We start from the raw sequence: 24,285 nt of genomic DNA on the forward strand, positions 1-24,285 counted from the left end.
CTAACGACACCACTAGAGCTTATTGATTTATTAATCATCGGCTACATATGGATGTCAAACGTTTGGTAATTTTTAACATGTAGTCTTAGAGGAAATTCGCTATTTTGTTTTTTATTTGCAGCAAGGAATCTTTCGTTTTGCCACAAGCAGGACAGCAGATTTCCATATTAACAGCAAGGGATCTTTTAGTTCATCAAGATAAACGTCTCCGGCACGATATTTATTATTGTGATGTTTATTGCTGTGCCGTAATAAATGTCAAAATATTAAAAAAAAAACCGGATCGTACATGTTTACCTTGGTGAACTAGGGATCTTTATGCACTTTCCCACAGAAACCGGGGGCGAGACGTAGCACAGCAGTAAAGCGCTTGTCTGATGTGCGGTCGGTCTGCAACAGTTCTCGTTACAACCAGTTCACATCATGACTGGTAGATCAAAGGTCGTGGTATGTGCTATCCTGTCCGTGGGATGGTGCTTATAAAATATGTAGCAAATGGACAAATGTAGCTGGTTTCCTCTCTTAGACTATAACCAATGATTAATTAATAAATGTGTTCTAGTAGTGTCGTTAAACAAAACAAACTCTAACCATTAAATGTGTGGTATGCAACCTGTGTACTGCGTTATCTCCCTTACCCAGGTTTCGGCTGATAGATAATTAATGTCGATTGTCGGTATGGTTTGATGTGAACGAGGAAGCCGGTTTTATTCCTCGTCGCTATTAATATACTACAAAATAAGTCAACAGTTGTTTAAAAAATGGCTCGACCAAGACACTACTCGTAAGTATATACATGATGATAATTAGGGCTTTTAGTACATCAAAAGCTACCGTATTGTCTTAGTTTCCCGTTTTCGCATGTGACAATGACTGCAAGTAGTAGTACTGTTCGTACCACTGATTAACTGTTTATGTATATCCTGTTTCCATTAATAATATTTGCTGTTCCAAAAACTCTCAAATGTGGTGTTGATATTTTATAACCCCTCCCCCCCCCCCCCCCCCCCCCCAATTGGCATCACCTTAAAAACTGCAGTGCAAGTGCCATTCTTCACTTTTTTATGATTTGTTGCTGACAGATAAATTAAAATTAATTGATTCAACACATAATATTTACATATATAAAAAAATCCTAATTTTAATGTGCAGGCACTCAGTGTTGACAGGGGCTTCGTACAAATGTACCAAAGGCCGTAGTATGTCACTATGTGCTATCCTATCTTTGGGATGGTGCATATAAAAGATCCCTTATTGTCCGAACCAAATTGTTAACAACTACGAAAAATTACTCTCCTACCTTTAATTGCCGTTAGATTTCCTCCAAAGTTTGTCCAGACACAAATCTTGAAAAAACCATTACAATGATACAGATTCCACATACCAGATGATAACCATGTCACCTATATCGACTTCGCTGAGAGCGCATAGGGAAAAAAGCATGTAATTTTGTATCAGCTGCCATTTTGACTTTTTATGGAATATTCTTCAAGAGGGGTGAAAGGATAGGACTTAATGTAACAACGTCATAACATGTTATGATATAAAAGCAAACGTGATGACGTCATATTATTTTTTATTATTATTATTTTAATGATACCACTAGAGAACATCGATTTCATAGTAATTGTGTCACATACTTTGGAGGCTTTCACCCCTCTTGAAGAGTATTCCATAAACAAGCAACATGGCAGACGGCAGAAAACTGCATGTATTTTTCCCTATGCAATCGCAGAAAAGACAATATCGGCGACATCGTTGCAGTCTCGTGTGAGGAATCTGTATATTTGTAGTGGGTTTTTTGCAAGTTGTGTCTGGACAAACTTTGGAGGAAATCTAACGGCAATTAAAGGTAGGAGAGTAATTGTTGTTAACAGTTTGATTTGGACAATAGTTAAGTTAGTACTAATGGAAAAATGTAGCAGGTTTTCTCACTAAGACTATATGCCAAAACTTACCAAATATTTGACATCCAATAGTCGATGATTGATAAATAAAAAATTTCCTTTGGCGACTATAACATTTTATACAGTTAGACTATATATGTTATATGTTAGACTAATCTATGGGGGCGGGATTTAGCTCAGTTGAGTGCTTGCTTGAGGTGCTTGCATCGCAGGATCGAACCACCTCGATGGATTTATTCAGCTGATTGGATTTTTTCTTGTTCCAATCAGTGCACTACAACTGGATAAAGACCATGGTATGTGCTTTCCTATCTGGGAAAGTGCATATAAAAGATCCCTTGCTGCATTAGGAAAAATGTAGTGGGTTTCCTCTGATGACTACAAGTCATAATAACAAATGTTTGACATCCAATAGCCAATGATTAATTAATGAATGTGCTCCAGTGGTGTCATTAAAGAAAACAAACTTTCATTTTGTTACGACTATGAGGAACGTTTTTTCCCCATTTCCATGGAAAATAACTTAATACTTTATTTTTTCAAATCAAATTTATTACAAATAATATGTAATTAATGCATACATTAAAAAGCAGAAATAAATATTTTTCAAACTTCTATTTCTGCTTATCACATATTTATAACAGCATACATCAATGAATTTAAATACTGTTTAGCATTTCGTAAATAAGAAGATTGCCACTGTCCAGCTTTGCATGTTAGTAAAGTGTTTTTAATCAGATTATTACAATTTACTTTCTGATTATAATACTCAACAGACAATTTCAGATACTAGTTACCTAGTACATATATAAATTGCATAATTGTTTCTCTGTTACATGTTTTTCAAAGTTCTTTAATATTTGTACCAATGGGTAAACCGTTTTCACACAGTCACACAGACACGCATACACAAACACATACAAATACACATTCATACACTATATCAGTATATAAACATAGCTCCTAATTTTGCTATTTGGCACCTAAAAAATTAGAAGTAGTTGCCATCTGTCTCCTGGACAGAAAAGTTAATGTAGAGGTCCGTGCACCATCCCACAGACAGGATAGCACATACCAGTCATGGTGCACTGGCTGGATAGTCCAATGGGCATCAGGTGAACACTTTACCACTAGGCTACGTCCCACCCAGAGTGACATCATTGGAATACTGATATCATTAAAATAAAAAATTGGCTATTTTATTACAATGCTTCACCACATTAAAATAAAAGAAACTATCTATCTACTTACCTTGACTCAGCTGTCAAAATTGTTCCAAATTCTATATTGAGCAGAAAACACTGTTTACAAGTCAGTATGTTTATGTTTTTATTTTTCATAATTTTAGATAAAATGTGAAGTTTAAGTTTTAAAAACTGGAATAAATAAAAAGTATTTTTTGTCAAATGTATCATTTTAAAATATTAACGTTGAATATGTTATGTTTATTGTGCCCAAGCCACAACAAGGGTGCAAAAGAGTGACTGTTGTCAACCTTAGACCAGATGTTTCGTCTTCAGGCCAGTTCACTGTCAGTTTGACATAGGTGTTTAAGTTGCCCTCAGTCTCTTCGTCTTCAGCTGTTTGTCAGTCTGTACCCAAATATTTGTCAGTTTGACCCCTCCCCCAATATTTCCTACAGACCCTTTCTTTACTAGTGGGTCAATTCCAGTAAGCATCAAGATCATAATCACCATCTGAAAATGAATGCAATGATCTATTAATACATGTACAATAGTTTTAGTCAGCCAAGATCAAAGTGCTTTCCACTTAGTAGCAACTGTAGTAGCACCTGTTGTGTGTCAGCTGTAGTGGGTAATCTCAGCTCACTAAAAGCTGTACTATTTTAAAAAATCTAATTATATATGAATACACAAGTATTATTAATTTATTTTATTGAAAAAGTAAGGACCTAAATATAATTTTAATTTCTTCTAAGTGAATTTGATTTTCCTTCTCCGTGATGTCAGCACATGCGTCTTGTATGACCATGTGATCTTGTTGCCCTCAGCAGTTATGGCATGGGATGTTTTCATTGATTTCAGCAAAACAGAAAACACGGTGTGATAGGTAAAATATAGTGTTATTTTTGGTTTAAATACTTTTACTATAAACCATTTTCATGTGTGTTGTTTTTAATGGTGATATTTATATTATTGCACAATAATCATTCATGTGTATCAGGGTTAAAATTTAGCAGTCGCCAACAACAACCTTTATTGGCTATGGGTGACTACAAATTTTACAAAGATAGTCCATCGAGCGACTATCGATTTTAGGGTCTGGCGATTATGGTACCAATTGAAAAAGAAATGCAAAGAAACTAAATTGAATGTGATAAGACACATTGCATCTGTGCTGGTGCAAATTTCAGATCTGGCAGCAGACGACATAGAACATATGTTCTATACTTTGACAGCGCCGGACACACTAGACTCAGTCTCAGCTTCTGTGGTTTTGAGCCATGGGTTTCTAAAAATAAAACTCAAAACATATTGCACACACAGCATGTATTTTTTTCAATCTTGAAATCATCGGCTTATTGGAATGGACTGGATACGCCATAATTATTTAATTGACCTACTGTTTGACATTATTCAGCGTTATGGTAAAAGTTAATTGTAATTAATTAGCTTAATGTTACACGTATTTTAGTTGGTGTGGATTTCAAATTTCATGTATGTTACAGTAAAACCTTTTAGAACCGGACCCTCTGTAAACCGGAATTCCCTCAAAACCGGACATTTATCTCTGCAGAAGAGAACCTCTGTAAACCAAATACCTCTTAAAACTGGATTTTTTACTTTGTCCCGAGTGTGTCCGGTTTAAAGGAGTTTTGTATTATATGAATTTTAACTTTATTCATTATGAAGTTACATGCCATTTCATTGGTTCTTTTTTGGTGTAAACAGACAATAAACAGTGTGCACATGGTTATTATTCAACAAAGAACCCCTGTGCGTGCTGTAACCTCACCGTGGTGCAGGGGTGTAACATTTTCTTTGAGAATGGCCAATACAGCACAAAATTGAAGTTTTGAGTAAAATTCAGTATCCGTAAAATTCTGTGATATTTGTGTTTTTGCACAGTTCTTTACACTGTTCTTTACACTGTTTTTGTTTAAACCTTGAATTTTTATATTGATGTTGAACATCACTTTATTTATTTGCATTACCATAGTTTGACACCCAATAGCCGATGTATTTTTCGTGCTGGGGTGTCGTTAAACATTTATTCATTCATTCATTCAACAAAGAACATTCTAGTTTTGATTTTGGCCATGCAGTTAAATTATAATGCAATAATTGGAGGGCTATTTGAATTTGAGAAGGGCCAGTAAGATTTTTCTTCAAATTCAAACCGATCCCCAACACTAATTATAATATACGAGCGGCACCATTGCAGCTTTGCCATTCTAGGTTATATCTGAAAAAACTATAATTATGCTTATTTCTAAATAATCATTACGTTTTGTCTCTCTAGGCGTTCTGTGGGTCTGGTCATAGGCCCCTTCCCCCCAAAACATTGCATTGAAAATTCCCAATTTGTATACTAAAATAATTCCTAATGTATATATTTAATTATGTCTGTTTTAATAAATTAATATAACAGTGCTATACTGCATCATTCAGTGTCCTGAAACAATATCCCTATTATAATTAAATCATGATAGTTTTCCCAATCTCATCAGACATGAGACCAAGGGCAAAACAAATCATGGATAAATCCCCACTCATGATAGTTAGACTACCTGCTTTGAAATTTATCATTTACATTTGAACTTGATTTGCTTGCTTATATCCAGCTGTCAGAGATAAGTTGGTGTATTTGTGTTACACCTACCCACAGAGCCATTAAAAAACACGCTGTGTTTGGGGGCCAGAAGTGGGGAGCACACCCATTACCTAACAGTGATTATTTTTTTTTTTACAAGCCACAATTAAAAACTCACTAGCCCTACTTTATATTAAGTTACTACAATTTTACTAAATAATAGTAATAATGAGATATGTCTCCTAAAGAGAAAGCTAGAGCTTAACGAGACATTCCTGAGTTTGCTGAGATGTTTTCAACTAATAAAATATTCCTACGATTAAACTTACATATTAAATATATTTTCTGGTTTAGAATATCAGTGGCTGTATATTCAATGTGTTTCTGATCGTCTTAATATTTGTAAGAAGCCCAAACTGGATTTTATCTTCAAATAATTTCGTACGTACGAAAAAAATATGTTTTAGGAAATAAAATTAAATTTAACCTAGTACAAATATTAAAATGATCCGAAACACGTTTAATATACAGCCACTAATATTTTATGCAGAAAAATATATTTGATATGTAATTACAATCGTTAAAAAGGCCCTGTTAGTCGATAACATCTTAAAAATTGCAGCAAACTCAGGAATGTCCCTTTAAAAACACTAACATTGGGGGTTGGGGTGGGGTCAGGATATTCATATTTACAAAATAGACTTAACTGCAACATTTGACAAAATATTTTCACTAGCCGTTGGGCATGGCAATATTAGTTACTTACTAGCCCAACATTGAATATCACTAGCCATGGGAGTGGGGCTGCCACAATCTAGAAGCCCTGTCTGGCATGGCAATATTAGCAACTTGAACCTATCTTCAGAAAACTCTTCGGCAATAAATTCCGTTTAAATCTATATGCCATGATTTTTGGCATCAAATACAATCCTGGAAATTATGCATCGCAGCTAGGAATTTTTCTCTGGAGCAAAGCAATAAGGGTAATATGGACAACTAGAAAATTATTAGAGGGAAATAAGCCATGTAATGAAATGGCACTTTTTAAACACTTGGTTTACTCAAGGGTGGAAACAGAATATTTTGCCGCCTTAGAGCGGCCAGACAGAAAAGAAAAATTCCTTAAACACTGGTGTTTCGAAGAGGTCATTGCCTCGTGCAATGACGCCTTCGACATTACTTATAAACTATGAGAAATAATGACTAATTACACAAAAATGTAGAAAAACAGACTTGGACCCCCCGGCTTGTAGCTTTGGGGGCCAGGTTCGCAAACCAGGTTAATTTATTGTAAATACAAAATCTTAACATACACTACAGAAGATAAATAAAACAATAATACAAACATGCACTAATACATTTTTTTAAAACAAGCACTAATATTCATATGTATATTTTTTATTTCACATTCAAAGAGAACCTGGTTCATTGTATATAGGGAGGATTTTTCAAAATAAATAGAGCACCCGGCTTTTTTGGGATTTGCTTGAACTAAAAAACAAAACAAAAAAACCCCAAAACAAATCAGTTACTTACTAGCCCAACATTGAATATCACTAGCCATGGGAGTGGGGCTACCACAATCTAGAAGCCCTGTCTGGCATGGCAATATTAGTTACTTACTAGCCCAACATTGAATATCACTAGCCATGGGAGTGGGGCTACCACAGTCTAGAAGTCCTGTCTGGCATGGCAATATTAGTTACTTACTAGCCCAACATTGAATATCACTAGCCATGGGAGTGGGGCTACCACAATCTAGAAGCCCTGTAATAGGTTTCCTAAAAAGATTACGTGTGAAAATTACCAAATGTTTGACATCCAATAACCGATGACCAGTTAATCAATGTACTCTAGTGGTGTTGTTGAACAAAATAAAACTTAACAGGAGTCCTATAATTTAATATACATGAGGCATGATGACATCTAATAGTCGATGATTAATTAATCAATGTACTCAAGTGGTGTCTTTAAATAAAACAAAAACATTTTTTGTTTAGTTTGTTTAGAATAAGAATCCTATAATTACTGTTAATATACACAAGTCGTGAAGCTGCCTGCCTGCTTGTCTCTGTAAACAAATGACTGCTTATTGTGTGTGGACGAAGACTATTTATATTATGTTATATATTAGAATGCTCCGAGTGATCAATACTCTATTGTGTGTAATTATGTTTGTATTGATCTGAAAACAGCTGGCTCAGCAGTCACCCGTGGATGGGAACATTAGTCAGAACTTTACATACAGATATATACATGTACAAGTTATTTTATATATGATGACATGAATATACGACTGTAGTCTATATAATAAATGTTACACACTTAGAGCCTGACCCATTTCCTTTGTATATGAGGTAATTCATGTAACATTACTAGACATTGAATTTAGGAATGTCTTTTTTTTAAATCAAGACCCTGCCTGAATCATAAATTGTTTTTATCCTATAACTTACCCATGATATCCATGGCATAAATCCATGTGATAATTTAGTGTATTAACCCGGTTAATAATGGTATGCAACTTTGCAAGGTCTCTAGGTGATGTGTTGCTGTGGATGGGTCATTTGCTTACAAGCCAACAAGTCCTGTGTACCTGAGCGTAATGTTTTCAAAGATTTATTCAAAATGCGTGACGTCAAACTAATCAGTGTTAATTGTGATGACGTCATATTACCGATGGCAGCGACTTTAGTACTGTGATTAACTAAAAATAAAATTAAAGTGTTATTTTAGAAGTGTTATAGAATAAATAGAATTCGCTACTCATGTTTTTTAATATGTAAAATATCAACCTCGTCCAGTTAATCGGTATTTGTCTCGGCACAGTCTTGAGACATACCAATTAACGTAGACTTGGTTGATATTTTCCATATTAAAAAATACTCGTGACGAATCCTCTATTTATATAACATAAATATTTTAGGATTCCATCTCATAATCTTTTGCTTCTGAACTAAAATCTGGGATTTACGGAAGCAGAAAATTCTGCTAAATTCATAGCCTGATTACCTGAATATACTAATTCATTTATACAGCGAAACCTAGCTAAACTGTTGGGGACATAATATTTATCCGATTTAGACAGGATCTGGTATTTAGAGGGTCATATTGGAGAATTTAGATTTTTCTTGTTCCTACCAGTGCACCACAACTGATCAAAGGCTGTGGTATGTGCTTTCCTGTTTCTGGGAAAGTGCATATATAAAAGATCCTTTGCTGCATTAGAAAAAATGTATCTGGTTTCCTCTGATGACTACGTGTCAGAATTACCAATTGTTTGACATCCAATTATTAATCACTGTGCTCTAGTGGTGTCATTAAACAAAAACATTTATTTTTGTTAGAATTTAGAACATTTGAAATTTTTTTCCCAGTCACATGTTATAAAATGTCTAAAATCAAAACAGTTAAACCTCATAAATTGGTCTTCATATGCATTTTAATTTCTATAAAATTATTTACAAAATGTTACTTGCCGGATGGGAATGGGTTGGAATTTAGCTTGGTGGTAGACTATTATGCTCACCTAAGGTGTGATGTGTTACAGGCTTTCTAGATTGTGGTAGGCCCACTCCCTTGGCTAGTGATATTCAATGTTGGACTGGTAAATAACTACAATTGCCATGCCCGACGGCTAGTGAAAACAAAGTAAATGCTGCAGTCTGTTTTGTAAATATGAATATCCTGCCTCACCCCAACCCCCAATGTTAGTGTTTTTAAGCTCTATCTCCCTCTTTAGGTGACATACCCGATTATTACTATTATTTAGTAAAATTGTACTAACTTAAAGTAAAGTAGGGCTAGTGAATTTTTAATTGTGGCTAGTAAAAAAAACTAGAAGCCCTGTGTGTTAATGATATTAATTATCCTAAAAGATATAGGTTCCCCCCTCATCCCAACCAGTTTTCTATGACTGGTACATCAAAGGCCATGGTATGTACTTTTTTGGGTCTATCATCCTTTGCTGCAGTTTTGGCAGCAGGTTTCCTCTTTCAAGAGTTGAAACAATAATTTGTTAGGACACCAAATAGATGTTTAAAATGTCATTAAACAAACATTCCTTTTCTTTCTGGCTGAGCATTGTACGTACATGTTTATTCAATAGACACCCTCAGCCTATATATATAATTATATTGCCATATAAGTTATTTGCATGTACGGTAGTATTTACCAGTAACATGTTACTCAAGGTGTAATATATGTGGTCAATACTAAATTACTATAATTTTCTTTTGTCACCCACTGACGTGAACATACATTGTGGCTTAGTATGAGTCACCTGATATATGGTCACATAAACTGGCATATATATATGTTCACATGTACTGTTATGTGTGCATGCGTGGGCATATGTTAGGGTATTTGTGTGTGTAGTGAGTTTTGCTAACTTCATCATGTAAATACATTGCATAACATTTGATAATAAACATCATGATATATTTATAGTTTCTTCTTTGTTTTGTGTTTAATTGACAGACAGGGTTATGTAAATTATATATGGAGATAGTGGCTCAGACTTTCCAGGCCTTGACCTTAATTGTTTTCAGTGGTAGCCCATTGGGCTACCAGGTTTTAAAATCTGGTAACCCTCAGCAAAAATTGGTAGCCCCACAATTTTAATAAATTTAAAAAAAAGAGAAAAAGACAAAATCATTTACATTTATTTAAACATGTTGTTTAGATGTTTAAGCATCTTGTTCATTGCGGAGTAACTGGATGTGCCCCAAAAATGTAGTAGCCTGGCAGACTACTAGGTTTAGACATCTGGTAGTCCAAGCAACAAATGGGTAGCCAAAACACCCCGGGCTACCACTAAGGTCGAGCCCTGCTTTCCCTGTTATTAGTCCCTACCAGTCCAACCAGAGGGGACTATAGGTTTCATCTCTATCTGCTTTCCCTGTTATTAGTCCCCTACCAGTCCAACCAGAGGAGACTATAGGTTTCATCTCTGTCTGCTTTCCCTGTTATTAGTCCCCTACCAGTCCAACCAGAGGGGACTATAGGTTTCATCCCTATCTGCTTTCCCTGTTATTAGTCCCCTACCAGTCCAACCAGAGGAGACTATAGGTTTCATCTCTGTCTGCTTTCCCTGTTATTAGTCCCCTACCGGTCCAACCAGAGGGGACTATAGGTTTCATCTCTGTCTGCTTTCCCTGTTATTAGTCCCCTACCGGTCCAACCAGAGGGGACTATAGGTTTCATCTCTGTCTGCTTTCCCTGTTATTAGTCCCCTACCGGTCCAACCAGAGGGGACTATAGGTTTCATCTCTATCTGCTTTCCCTGTTATTAGTCCCCTACCAGTCCAACCAGAGGGGACTATAGGTTTCATCTCTATCTGCTTTCCCTGTTATTAGTCCCCTACCAGTCCAACCAGAGGGGACTATAGGTTTCATCTCTGTCTGCTTTCCCTGTTATTAGTCCCCTACCAGTCCAACCAGAGGAGACTGTTATTAGTCCCCTACCAGTCCAACCAGAGGAGACTATAGGTTTCATCTCTGTCTGCTTTCCCTGTTATTAGTCCCCTACCAGTCCAACCAGAGGGGACTATAGGTTTCATCTCTGTCTGCTTTCCCTGTTATTAGTCCCCTACCAGTCCAACCAGAGGGGACTATAGGTTTCATCTCTATCTGTTTGTCTGTCAGTCCGTCTGTCCCACATATGTTTTCCGGATGTTTTTTTCAGAAGTCTTTGAGATATTGAGCTGAAATTTTATGTATAGCTTCATCATGTACTATGACTTTCATGACGATTTACACATTTTCTGAAAGACTTATTGGCCTTGAACTTAGGAGATGTGAAAATTTGTTTTCCGGATTTTTGCAATGCCTTGGAGATATCAAAACTAAAGTTGAAGTTTCATGGTGATTTACCCACTTTTCAGAGTTATGGCTCTTGAATTTAGAGATAACAAAATTGTTAGGCATAGTAAAAATTTTTATCTCTGGAAATGACCAGCGATATTTTTGGTGGTTATAGCAGGTGAATTTCTATTTTACCTGCTGGATCTAAAAAATTGACTGCTTTTTGCAGGCCACTATGTCAAGCCATGATGTGTTTTTTACCTTTAAAAAAAAGCTTTTATGATTGTTGTCTTGCAGATTACAGAGTTAAAATGTGATATATAGGTAGTATTTTTCCGGCAGTGGTAGTCATGCTGGCATCAACTAATGCAATTATAAATGAATCAAACACTTGTTTGTGCAAGCAAAACAATACATATTAATCCATTCATGAGATACGAGATGAGATAAGTATCACTGTTACAGTTTGCTGTCAGTGTATCTTTATTAGTCGACCTGTAGCAAGCAATTACTAACACCAGAACTACTGACAGCTTAGTCATTGGCAAAACAATAACAGAACTGTTAGTGTAGTGTGTGTTTTCTTTCTTATTTTTGCTAATTATCTGGGCCCCATTTTTACGAAGCGATCTTAGCGCCAAGATCACCTTAACCGCATAGCTGCCGTATGCATAAAAGGTGATCTTAGCACTACGATCGCTTCGTAAAAGGGGACCCAGATCCCTATTTTAAAAAATAATGGACATTGATTTGAAAATAAATTATATAGGTACAAATACACAATCTTCGCTGTGAGCGAAACCAAGGCGAGCTGCAGGTCATACACTCTCCTGAAATGGTGCTATACGAACAATCACATGAAGTTTCAAATAAAATGTATTAAAACTGTATTGTAAAGCGATCAGTTTGTCACTCTTCTAAAACATTGTGTGTATGTGAATGAGAGTTGGGGTGATCACTCCGCCTTTCCTGGTGAAGACTGGATACATGCATTTTGTTGAAAGGAAAGGAATGTTTAACAACAATTCAGCATGTTTTAAAATACCGCTATATGTATTTGGTGTCTGACATACAAGAAGCAAGGGGCAGGATGTAACTCAATGGTAAAACGCTTGCTTGTTGAATAATCAATCTGGGATCGATCCGTCAGTGGACCTATTAGGCTATTTCTCATTCCAGATAGTGCACCACAACAGGTATATCAAAGGCCATGGTATGTGCCATCCTGTGTGTTGGACGGTGCATATAAAACATCCCTTGCTACTAATGGAAAAATGTTGTGGGTTTCCTCTCTAAGACTATGTAAAAATTACCAAATGTTTGACATCCAATAGCTGATGATTAATAAATCAGTGTTTTCTAGTGGTGTCATTAAACAAAACAGACTTTAAAAATAAACTTTACAAGAGGCGACTGAAAAGTTCAAGGTCTATTTAAGAGAACTTGCCCTATAGGCATGCCTACCTAATTATTCTTCAATATAGTCTCCTTTTGATGTCCACACACTTCTGTCAATGGTGATGCAATGCCACGATCCATCTGATGAAAAAGAATTCTGCCTGCAGGTTTTATTACTCCTCAACAGCAGAAAATGACATGATTATCAGTTGTATAATACCTGCCAGCTAACTCTTCTTTCAGCTTAGGAAAAACATGAAAGTCAGGCAGTGCCAGATCTGGGGAATATGGCTAGTGATCAATAAGCTGAAAGCTGCGATATGAATTGTTATAGGTCAGGGGCTTCACCGATGGCAGTTTGTTGTCCTAGATAAAAATTATTGCTGGTGGTTGAAGGGATCATTTTTGGTTAAAATTTTGTGTTTATTTGTTGCAAAATGTACTGGTTTACAGTAAAGTAGGCAGGCTCAAAATTGCCATAGGTGAGGATTTTGGCTATGTCAAAAATCTTTCAAATTCTTAAGTTCAGGCCCCGGGCTCATGTTTATAAAACTTAGTCCAGACTCAATCTCATATGACATCACACGCATACAATATGTATGGCGTTGTCTCGACTCAAAAAGTTTTATAAAAAACCAGTCCTGGTATTCAATATCGTAGCTTTTGTTTTACCTTGTGATTGATTTTTAATCTTGTTTTGCTCTCAGGAAATCTGGAGAATCACTGTACGAGCTGCTTGGAATTCCCAAGGCTTCCACTTCAGATGACATCAAGAAAGCTTACAGGAAGGTAATTCACAGTACACTGATTGTTTAATTTGTAACTTTCATTCATCGTATGACATTCTTGATGGCATTCATTCGTGCAGCTCTACTGTCCAAGTTTACCATGTTTTTGTTTTGTTCATGCCCCGATGAACCAACAATAAATAACAGACAGTCCTTATTATTAAATTTGAACCATGTTTATTAAAAATTATTATTGCATAAGCAAGATTATATTTTATTGTGAATTCTTTTTTTTCTTCCTTTTTAATTTAAAAAACAAAAAACAATAATGCTTAACAAAATACGAATATAAAGTGATGGCATCAGATGTTTACATTCATTGAGAAATGAACAAACTCGTGGCGCTGTGACTGGAATAATGAGAAGAGTTTTAAACCCTAGTGGCTATAATGGAATTTTATTATTCATATGATATATCCATCCATCCATCCATCCATACATCCATCCATACATTCATCCATCCATATATAAATCCATCCATCCCATCCTATCCATCCATCCATCTATTCATCCATATATCCATCCATATATTCATCTACCCTTCTGTCCATCCATCCATCCATCCTTCCATCCATCCATCCATCCATCCACCCACCCACCCACCCACCCATCCATCCATCCATCTGTGTGTTTTGAGTTAGATTTCTATCAGTATGTGTTTTTTTCTATTTCCAGCTTGCACTCAGATTTCACCCGGACAAAAACCCAGACAATCCTGATGCTGTTGAAAAGGTAATCACATAATTAATTAGTTCGTTTAGGATACTAGTACTACTAGAATTGTAAAATATGTAATACAGATATTTTGAGATTCCATCTCATATTCTTACACTTTTGACCCAAAATCTGGGATTCACAGAAGCACAGATTCCTGCTAAATTTGCAATCCTCATTGTATTTGCTAAAATTTCAAATTATGCAAAAGTTTGTATGGTTAAGTCTTTAATTTGTTATTTATGTTTTGTAGTCACATCTAAATGAGTAATATCAAATGCTAGTACCACCCCTGATGTGAAATATTTTGATGTCTTCCTCAACCAATCAGCAATGAATCATTACCAGTATTATACCACTAACTACTACTAATATTATAATTTTCATGCATACAGGGATAGGCTTTTGTTGGAATATGTTTATGTGGTCATCATGGACTCATTGGTAGAGCTTTCATCATGAGGCTAAACTTTCAGTTAAATATTCAGTAGTGATAAGATAGTCTTGATTTCTCATTTGCATAAACTTGTTTTTTTTGGTTTTGTTTAATAGTTTAAAGAAATCAACAGAGCGCACAAGATACTTATGGATTCGACGCGCAGAGGAATCTATGATCGGTACGGGTCGCTGGGTATCTATGCAGCAGAACAGTTTGGGGAGGAAAATGTCAATACTTACCTTGTCCTCACAAGCGGCTGGTGCAAGGTACGCAATTCCAGCTTCTCCTTTTAGGGCTGTTTGAAAACTGATCATGTGAGGGGAGATATGGGTTTGCTGCAGTTTTTCTGGAGATATGTAGCCAAGTGGTAGATCACTCGCCTTGCTAGTGCAGGGCTTCTAGATTATGGTAGCCCCATTCTCATGGCTAGTTATATTCAATGTTGGGCTAGTAAATAACTACTATTGCCATGCCCGACGGTTAGTGAAGAAAGTTGTTAAAGGCAGCATTTAAGTCTATTTAGTAAATATGTATATCCTGCCACCATCATATCCCCCAATCTTAGTGTTTTTAATCCCTATCTCTCTCTTTAGGTAACATATCTGATTATTACTATTAGTAAAATTGTATTGAGTAAAGTAGGGCTTGTGAATTTTTAATCGTGGCTAGAAATATTTTTAAATCAGTGATCCCATGGCTAGTGGATTTTGTAAAAATTCTAGAAGCCCTGCAGTGGCTTGCAGGCTTGTAATTTATAACTATGTTGAGGTGTCATTAAAAATACTGTCTAGGATGAAGGAGCTGGTAGTGGTTGGATCGTAAGCCCATGACAGGCATGCTCTACATCAAGCTGTTCTGAATGTGCACATGAAACCACTTGACCTTGACCATTAAACAAATGTTCCTTGCATTTTCTCTTTCATGCAACCCCATTACCATAGATGCATACATGGTGCAAATAGATTTTAGTTTGTGGTGGGTATATTAAAAACAATGTCTCCCACTCACCACCCGTTTGATAAAAACTGGTACAGCTTCTGTCACAATTAACCAGTTGTCGTGGACCTGGATAGACAGCCCAAATAGCTGAGGTGTGTGCCTAGGACTGTTTGCTTGAACTTTAATAGATAAAAATAAACTGAAATAACAAGTGAACAACCTTATTCTGAATTGGTTTGTTGTAGTATTGGCATAGTCAGTTAGTACCCCAGTCTGAACAATAAATTACCATTGGTGAACTTAGAATGTGTAAAAGTTTATCTGCCAAGCAAAAATAAAAAAGGAAAAGCTTTTCCAAAAACTAAGGAGGCACTCTTGATCGTGTATGTATATGCTAATTTTATGCTTTCATCACATGATATTATAAATGATGACACTGACATGTCGTATAATGTGTGTGTGGTTTCTTCCAGGCTCTGGCCGTTGTCTGTTGTTTCTTGACTGGCTGCTACTGCTGCTGTTGCTGCTTCATGTGCTGCAACTTCTGCTGCGGAAAGTGTCGGCCTCAGCCTCCGGAGGACGAAGGGGAATATGCCAATCTACATGTAGGTTTATCGATGGATGGATGATTAGAGGTGAATGGCAGGTGAATGAAAGAACAAATGGAGACTGAATGGACAAATCGTTGACCAAGAATGAACTATCCTAGATATTGCAGATAGACCTAGTTAATTCATGGTTGATGAAATGTATAAATGGACATGAATTAATTAAAGAGTGATAGGTAGATACTAAGGGTGGGTGGACAAGAAGGGTGTGTAAGAAAGAAGGGTGGGTGGACAAGAAAGGTGGGTGAACAAGAGGGATGGATGGACAAGAAGGTTGGGTGAACAAGAGGTGTCTGAACGAGGGATGAATAATCATGGGTGAACAAAGAGTGGACAAGACGGATGGGTGGACAAGAAGGGTAAGTGGACAAGAAGGATAGGTGGAAAAGAAGGATGAGTGGACAAGAAGGATGAAGGACTTGATGAATGTGTGGACTGGACAAGAAGGATGGGTGGACAAGAGTGAACAGGAAGGAAGGGTGGACAAGAGGGATGTGTGGACAAGAGGGATAAAAGACTTGAGGAATGTGTGGACTTTAGGAATGGATGGTCTTGAGGCATTGACCGAAAAATGGATAAATAAGAGATGGATGAGTGGACAGGTGGATAATGCTAAATAACTGTTAAAATAAGTGTCGTACTAGAACTAACCTTATTGTGTAGTAACATGTACCTACATACCTAACACCTGTGTGTGGATGAATGTGGGCTTTTTTGTCATGTTAATTTATTTTATGTTGTGTTATGTTCTGTTAGTGAAATTGTACATTTTAACAGGGTTTAAGAGGTTGTTTGCCAAATTGCCAAATGAAAATTAAAGTTTAATTTAGCAAATATAGATTTTTCATTATTAATTTGCCTAAAGGCTAATTTTAAAAATGAAAAACCCCCAAACATTTGTTTAAAGATCATTAATTTTGTTATATTTTATTTGACAAACTGAAACACATTGTACGGCAGAATGTTGTTGTTTTCTCCAAATTTGCTAAATTGTTAACATTTTGTGTCCACTTTAAACCCTGTGTAAGTATATATGTGTACTGATATTTCATTGTGCATGTATGTTGACAGAAAGACTTAATATACAGTCAACTCTGCCAGGCTTGCCGATATTCTTAGTTCAATACAGAATAAAGAATGTATGAAAATACATGTATGTATGTATATTAAAACAAAGATGCAACTAATTTGTTCGTGCTTATAGAAAACTAATTTTTCAACCATGATGTTTCGGACAGGTTAATGAAACCCACTACTAAGTACTGTTAACAAGGTTTCAACTTGCCTTCTCCAAGTGCTTGCCTGATGTGTGATCGGTCTGGGATCGATCCCCGTTGGTGGACCCATTGGGCTATTTCTTGTTCCAGCCAGTGCACCACAACTGGTATATCACAGCCTGTGGTATGTGCTATCCTGTCTGTGAGATGGTGTATATAAAAGATCCCGTGCTACTAATGGAAAAATATAGCGGCTTTGCTGTCTAAGACTATGTCTGAATTGCCAAATGTTTGGCATACAATAGCCGATAATTATTAAATCAATGTGCTCTTTTGGAGTTGTTAAACAAAAGTAAATTTCAACTCTTCAAATTAGAGCAACATGTCATACAACATGGTTCATCTTTGAATGATCATTTTAAATTAGAGCAACATGTAATACAACATGGTTCATCTTTGAATGATCATTTTAAATTGGTGCCCACTTTACACATGGTTCTAATAATTGCTATAACTTTGTATTTTAATCCCATTTAAAAATAATTTTCAAAAAGCAAAGTCATATTTATTCTGTTAAAAGATCAATAATGAATTACATAAAAGTAACATTTTATTACAAGTTTAACACTGAAAACACAAAGCCGTAAATGAAACTTTAAAATGTGTGATGTCATTTTGTGCGTTTACCATTGAATTGTAATGACGTCACATTTAGTACCAACAAGGTCATTGGTTTGTCAACGTCAAATCATCCAACATTATCGTATGTTACACCAATGCAGAATATTTCTCACTGAGAAAATATGAAAAATATGAGTGACTGCTGGGGTAATAAAAAAAGTATGTGGACTGTAACTTTTATATTTCACACCCATTACTATACTTACATTTGCCACCTTCAGTAAAAATGTTAGGCCCATAGGTCAAATATTTTTTTAAAAGCAACAGATTCAAAATTGTAAGTAAAAACAATGCACCGCTTATTGCACTTATTAGCCTTCTGTCTTTTTATACTTACAATAATGAATCTGTTCCTATTTTACCTATGGGCATACAATTTTCACTGAACATGGCACATTTCCATATAGTAATGGGTGTGAAATATAAAAGTTACTGTCCCCATATTTTAAAATAATTCCATATTCAGTAGGCATTGGTACAGAAATGAAAGATATTTCACTAGCCTGCCGGACCAGAACCAACTAAAATTTACTAGCCAGCCAGAATTTATACTACTACACCAGTCTATAGAACAATATATTAATGTTTAATAATATTATAATATGCACCGTCTTCACATTAACTGATATATATTTTGAAATATTTTAATAAAGACAGTTTAGGGTTATAATTTCCCCCCCAGGCCACCCGATATATTGTATTCACTTGGTTTCAGCGCACTGTTATGATCCTAGCAGTACACTCACTCTGTCATGTGCTTTTGGTCATAGCTAATTCTGTGTGCATTTCACCTGTATAGAAGATACTAAACAAGTACTAGTAGTGAAGATTGTGAGCTTATAGTACAAGTCTGTTTTCATTCGGACGTCAGGAGTAAAAGCAACAGATGTATTATCAAAAAATTTAACAGATACATTATAACGTAAATGGTCTCTTACGAGAACAAGTATACAATTCTGTTCATTACAGAACACAACATTGTTTATATTTTGCGATGCAGTTTCTTTTGCGAAACAGTTGAGGAACAGCATAAAGCTAACACTAAGAAAGATGACATTGTTTATTTGTAACTCATTCCAATTCGTCACATTGTGATGAATGGAAATGTTATTCAACCCCTGCAATTGCCCACGACAGTCGGCAACGCCGTGGAGTTTTTAATCCTCCACGGCACTTTTTTTTGCTATGCACTATATATATATATATTTTTTTTTTCCTCAGCATGTTTTTTGCTGTGGACATTTTCTTAATTGCAGGGGTTGTTATTACACTGTTGTCTCTGTAAGCGCAGTGTAATGAAAGGTGTTATTTAACTTGCAGGCTAACCAAGACTTACCTGTAAACACCACCAGAGAAGAAAGGGTATGGAAGCACATTACTAATAAACCACTACGCTTTTGTTGCTAACCATTTACGCTTCTATAAACAAAAACAATATACAGAAAATGCATGTTTTTTTTTTTTTTTTTTAATTATATATATATATTTTTTCAAATCAGTTTCTGTGCTGGTGAGTGTATATTCTGTTGAAAAGAAACAATTTTAATGGAAGCATTGTTGCTCTCAGTTGAATTATGAAAAATATAATGAATGCCGTTTTAGAGAGTTGACTGTGTATTTATATATTGTTTATGTCTGTGTGTGTGCACGCATGTATTCACGATAAATATATATAACCAGCTATTTATTCAAATGTGACTGTCTATAGGGAAAACTAAGCCAAACTTGCTAATTGAAACTCACACATAATGTCATTTAAAGTATTTAACACAGATGTGTTTTTTTTTTCATTTTTTAAAAAGCTAAGTAAATAATATAGAACAATATCTTTATTTTCCACTTGCATAAGATAAAAGGACTACGAATATTCTGATAGATGTAAAACGTGAATCTTGTTTGTATTCTTAATGATTGATTACAGGAGTCATCACAGTTTTGATAAGACGAACGTACATGTAGAAACAATATTATTTCATTTATTTATACTATTAGTATTATAAAAGTCAAACAAATTCCTTTGGCATGATACAACATAATACAGGTTTGAAATATTTTTAAAAATTAAAACTTAAATTTTTTGTTATTTGGCAGAGTTTTCTTTATAGATGATCACAATTGACTAAATGTCCAGTCATGTGGTCAAATGTCGATAACTGATGTTACTTAAGCTTTATTATGTATATTTAAAGTTGCTTGTAAAGGAAGGAAGGAATGTTTTATTTAACAATGCACTTAACAAATTTTAATTACAGTTATATGGCATTGAAGATTTGCCTTAAAGTGTATACACATGTACAAATGTAGATGTAAAGTGTATAGACAGAAAAAACTTTGTAATTTAAGATATGAAACAACGAAAATTATTTTAATATAGGATATTTGTGAAAGTAAAAATATTCATTTAATGTTGTTTTTACTAAACCACAGTTTAGCAAAGACCATTGCAGGCTTCGTTCAGCAGCAGTTGATATCTATCGTTAGGTTACATGTCTTTTTGACCAAATGACTGGTGAGATGGACTGAAATATACACATAGAGATATTCTGTCTTTGTACTTTTTATTTTTCTGTCACTACATGTATATTGGAATGATAAATATCTCCAGTGTACATTTCAAGCATTCTTCTTCTTCTTTCTTTTTTATTTCAAAATACATACTACCCAGTCCTTACGTGGTTCTGTACTGACTGCTACAGATAAATATTAAATAATATTTTAAAACTAAATATTTACCACATTACAACAAAGCTTAATCCAGGGTTCGTACGGGTCCTTAAAAACTGTAAAAGTCCATGGATTTTTAATTGTAAAATTAATTACTCAGTCCATGAATATTCTAAAAAGCATCAAAATGTCAAGAAAAGTACTTAAATTTAATTGTGATAAGATATGTAAATGGGCTTTGAAGTTCCACTCTCATCATTTCAGAATAACATATTAGATTACCCAAAGTCAGAGTCGGGCACTAAATCATCTGCAGAAACAAGTTTTTGTTTTTGCCTTATTAATTTACCAATCATACAATCCAACACTTTTTTTTATAGTAGGAAGGTAACTGCATACTACCTTCAGGGTATGGTACTTTACCTTTTTGAAGTAAGAAAAAGCCCGTAATATTTTGTCTGGGGTCCTTAAAAAGTCCTTGAAAAAAATCTTGCCAAAAGAGTACTGACCCTGTAATCTCATTTCTATTTTCCAGCTTTAAAAATGAAAGCTACGTATTCAAATATACTTCAGTAAGACTACATAAGGACTGGAATTGTCAAATTACAGTCAAACATCATTATCTCATTATCTCAATGTTGAAGGGACGGCTGACCAAAGATATAGCCTGAGATATTAGGCTGAGATAAACATAGTAGTTTTGACCTCTTGGCTAATGAGATAACAGACACTGAAATAATGGTGTTTGACTGTATTTATATGTGTATATACAGTACATATGGCACGGTTCACAGATCTCACTGAACAAAATTTAGGGGAGTAATTAATTGCTCCCCTAAGTTACATTATGGGGAGCCATTTAAGATATTTCCATATTAAGCATTGACATTTAATCTTTTGGAGTGAACTTTTTATTTATTATTATTATTTTTTAATTAAAATGTTTTAATTTAAATATGGGGAGCTAAAAATTACTGTCCTTGAACTAATCTCAGGGTAGTGATAGGTTACGATAGGTAACCATAAACAACAAGATCTGGGTTCATTCCAGGGTTTTTTTTGCATACTAACCATAATTAATAGCTTAATATATGCTACTAATGCTTAAAAACCTTGTTTGTACAGTAATCATAACTTGAAATATTCAATATTCAATATATTACCAAAAATATCTGTTTTATACTTCTGGGAAATCTTTCCCATATGTTCTGGAGTGGGACATACTGAAATTTGATTTTCTAGGTTTCATTAAAGTTGCTGAAAATTACCTACATCTTACCTATAAGTGTATCTTATGTTTTATTTTCTTGATGATACTCGTTGTCAAAACATTGACAGGGCTCAAACTTAACAGCAATACCGATAGAAATTGACTTAGCTCTGATATGAATTGCTGCAGATCATTGGTTTTACCTATAGCATTTTTTCTTTTGCTACTGAATAAAAATGAAAGATATTGGTTAAAATTATAATTTTTATACGCCCGTCTTTGGCGGGTTGTATTATGGTATGGCATTGTCCGTCCATCCGTCCAGAAACTTTTCATTGCAGAAACATACCTTTCTTATCAATTCATATAGAAACATCAAATCTTGCATACAAGTACAACTTGGGATAGTGGTGTGTTATGTCCATAACTAGATCAGCTCGACCCACTTTTGACAGGCTTATTATGTACCTAATTGGTACCCTTGTTGGTTTTTAATTTTGTGTTGCAAAATTTACTGGTTTAAAATTGCCATAGGTAAGCGTATTTCACCTATGGCAAAAACCTTTCAAAATTGCCATAGGTAATTCTTAATTTCAAGCTAAGCATTGAGATGTGTTTTCTAGTTTACTGGTGCTATATTAAAAAGCGATTCTTCACCAATGTTTTATTTGTGTTGTTTCAGGAAGAAGAAAGCAGCACACCTGATGCATCTCCCGTGACCACGCAGCCAGAAGGATCGTCTGGGTTTAACGAAAGTCACGCCATCCCGATGCCTGCACCGACAGAATCGACAACTCTTAGCGCAGAAAATAAACCAACGTATGGCTCCGAGGAGGGGAGTTGACGAGAACGCTCGCCCGACACCGACGCCACACACTGAAAACGATTCCATTACCTGTACTCCGTGTAGTTCTCCATCACTGTGCAATCACACACACACGAGAACTGCTGCATCCCGGGTGATTCTCTTGGTGATAGAACTGTAATAGTAATTTGTATAGAAATTTTCTGAGAGGTCGTATTGGTTGAAGAGTGTAGTTTTTTTTTAGTTGTTTTTTTAAACAATATTTTTTTTTATTATTATTTTTTTTTTTTTTTTAAACAATACTTGTTAAAGAGACTGTCCTGAATTTGCTGCTGTTGTAACATGTTATCGACAAGTAGAGCCTTTTTAACAACTACTGTTATAGTTCTTCCCACAGGGAAAGCCATTTTCTTACTATGGTATTTGTACTACAAGTTATTTATTTCTTACCCAATTGTTTTCTAAATTGAACAAAAAAATAATGCTTTTTTGTGATTTCCAAAACACTTTTACTTTTTTCTTACATGAAATCAAACTAAAATTATTTACAAAAAAAACATTGTTCATGGGGGGCAGGGATTTTTCTTATTTAGAATATTGTTGTCTGTATATTCAATGTGTTTCTGACCATCATAATGTTTGTAGCAGTCCAGACTAGATTTTTGCTAAACCTAATAATTTCATACATTATAGAAAGAAGTTTAAGCTACTACAAACATTAGAACAATCAGAAAGACACTGAATGTAGAAGCACTAATGTTCGTAACAAATGTTTTGTATTTAAAGTCTAATTATAGTTGTTAAAAAGGCTCCATTAGTGAGAAACCTATATGTTATAATGACAGCACACTGAGGACTACTTTAAGTCCATGCAATGTCAATTTGAGAAAACAGTGTTTCATCTTTCAAAACGTTATGACTGCAGGTATATACAACCAGTTTATTGCAACCACCTAAGGAGATTTAATCACTTTTTAGGTAATCACCGTACATGATCGAAACTTGCACAATACATCACCAAACCCTGGGGCGGACGTGCTCGAAACCTATGTGGTACATGAGCATGTTATAGCCTTATGCACACACGCACCAAACATTTTATGTGGTTATCTCCCTTTGTTCCAATTTTGCTCTTTTTTTTGACTTGACAATTTTTGTAAAAACACTCTTGAGTTGCCCTGTGATGTAATAGAGACTAGATTCACTTGGACTTGTTTGTAGAATTAGAATGATTTTAATCATGTAGAATAAAATCCAGTTCACTGTTGTTTGATATCGTTGGAAAGTAATATTTGTCTGTTCTTTTTGTCCAGTTTGTTTTTGTCATGGGGTAGAA

General features: G+C 35.1%; 1 protein-coding gene across 2 annotated transcripts; it reads left to right on the forward strand.

The window, feature by feature from the left end:
• Nucleotides 1–651: 651 nt before the first annotated feature.
• Nucleotides 652–23,294, forward strand: LOC121381428 (dnaJ homolog subfamily C member 5-like). 2 transcript variants are annotated; one of them, XM_041510741.1, is made up of 7 exons: nucleotides 652–784; nucleotides 13,592–13,673; nucleotides 14,348–14,404; nucleotides 14,939–15,091; nucleotides 16,238–16,369; nucleotides 19,591–19,632; nucleotides 22,827–23,294. In XM_041510741.1, exons 1-7 carry the CDS (start codon nucleotides 762–764, stop codon nucleotides 22,986–22,988), a joined length of 651 nt encoding a protein of 216 aa, XP_041366675.1. In that variant the 5' UTR covers nucleotides 652–761; the 3' UTR covers nucleotides 22,989–23,294. The 2 variants fall into 2 exon arrangements, with proteins under 2 accessions (XP_041366675.1, XP_041366676.1); XM_041510742.1 differs by lacking the exon at nucleotides 19,591–19,632.
• Nucleotides 23,295–24,285: the final 991 nt, after the last annotated feature.

Source organism: Gigantopelta aegis, chromosome 9 (assembly GCF_016097555.1).
Source record: "Gigantopelta aegis isolate Gae_Host chromosome 9, Gae_host_genome, whole genome shotgun sequence".
NCBI lineage: Eukaryota > Metazoa > Mollusca > Gastropoda > Neomphalida > Peltospiridae > Gigantopelta > Gigantopelta aegis.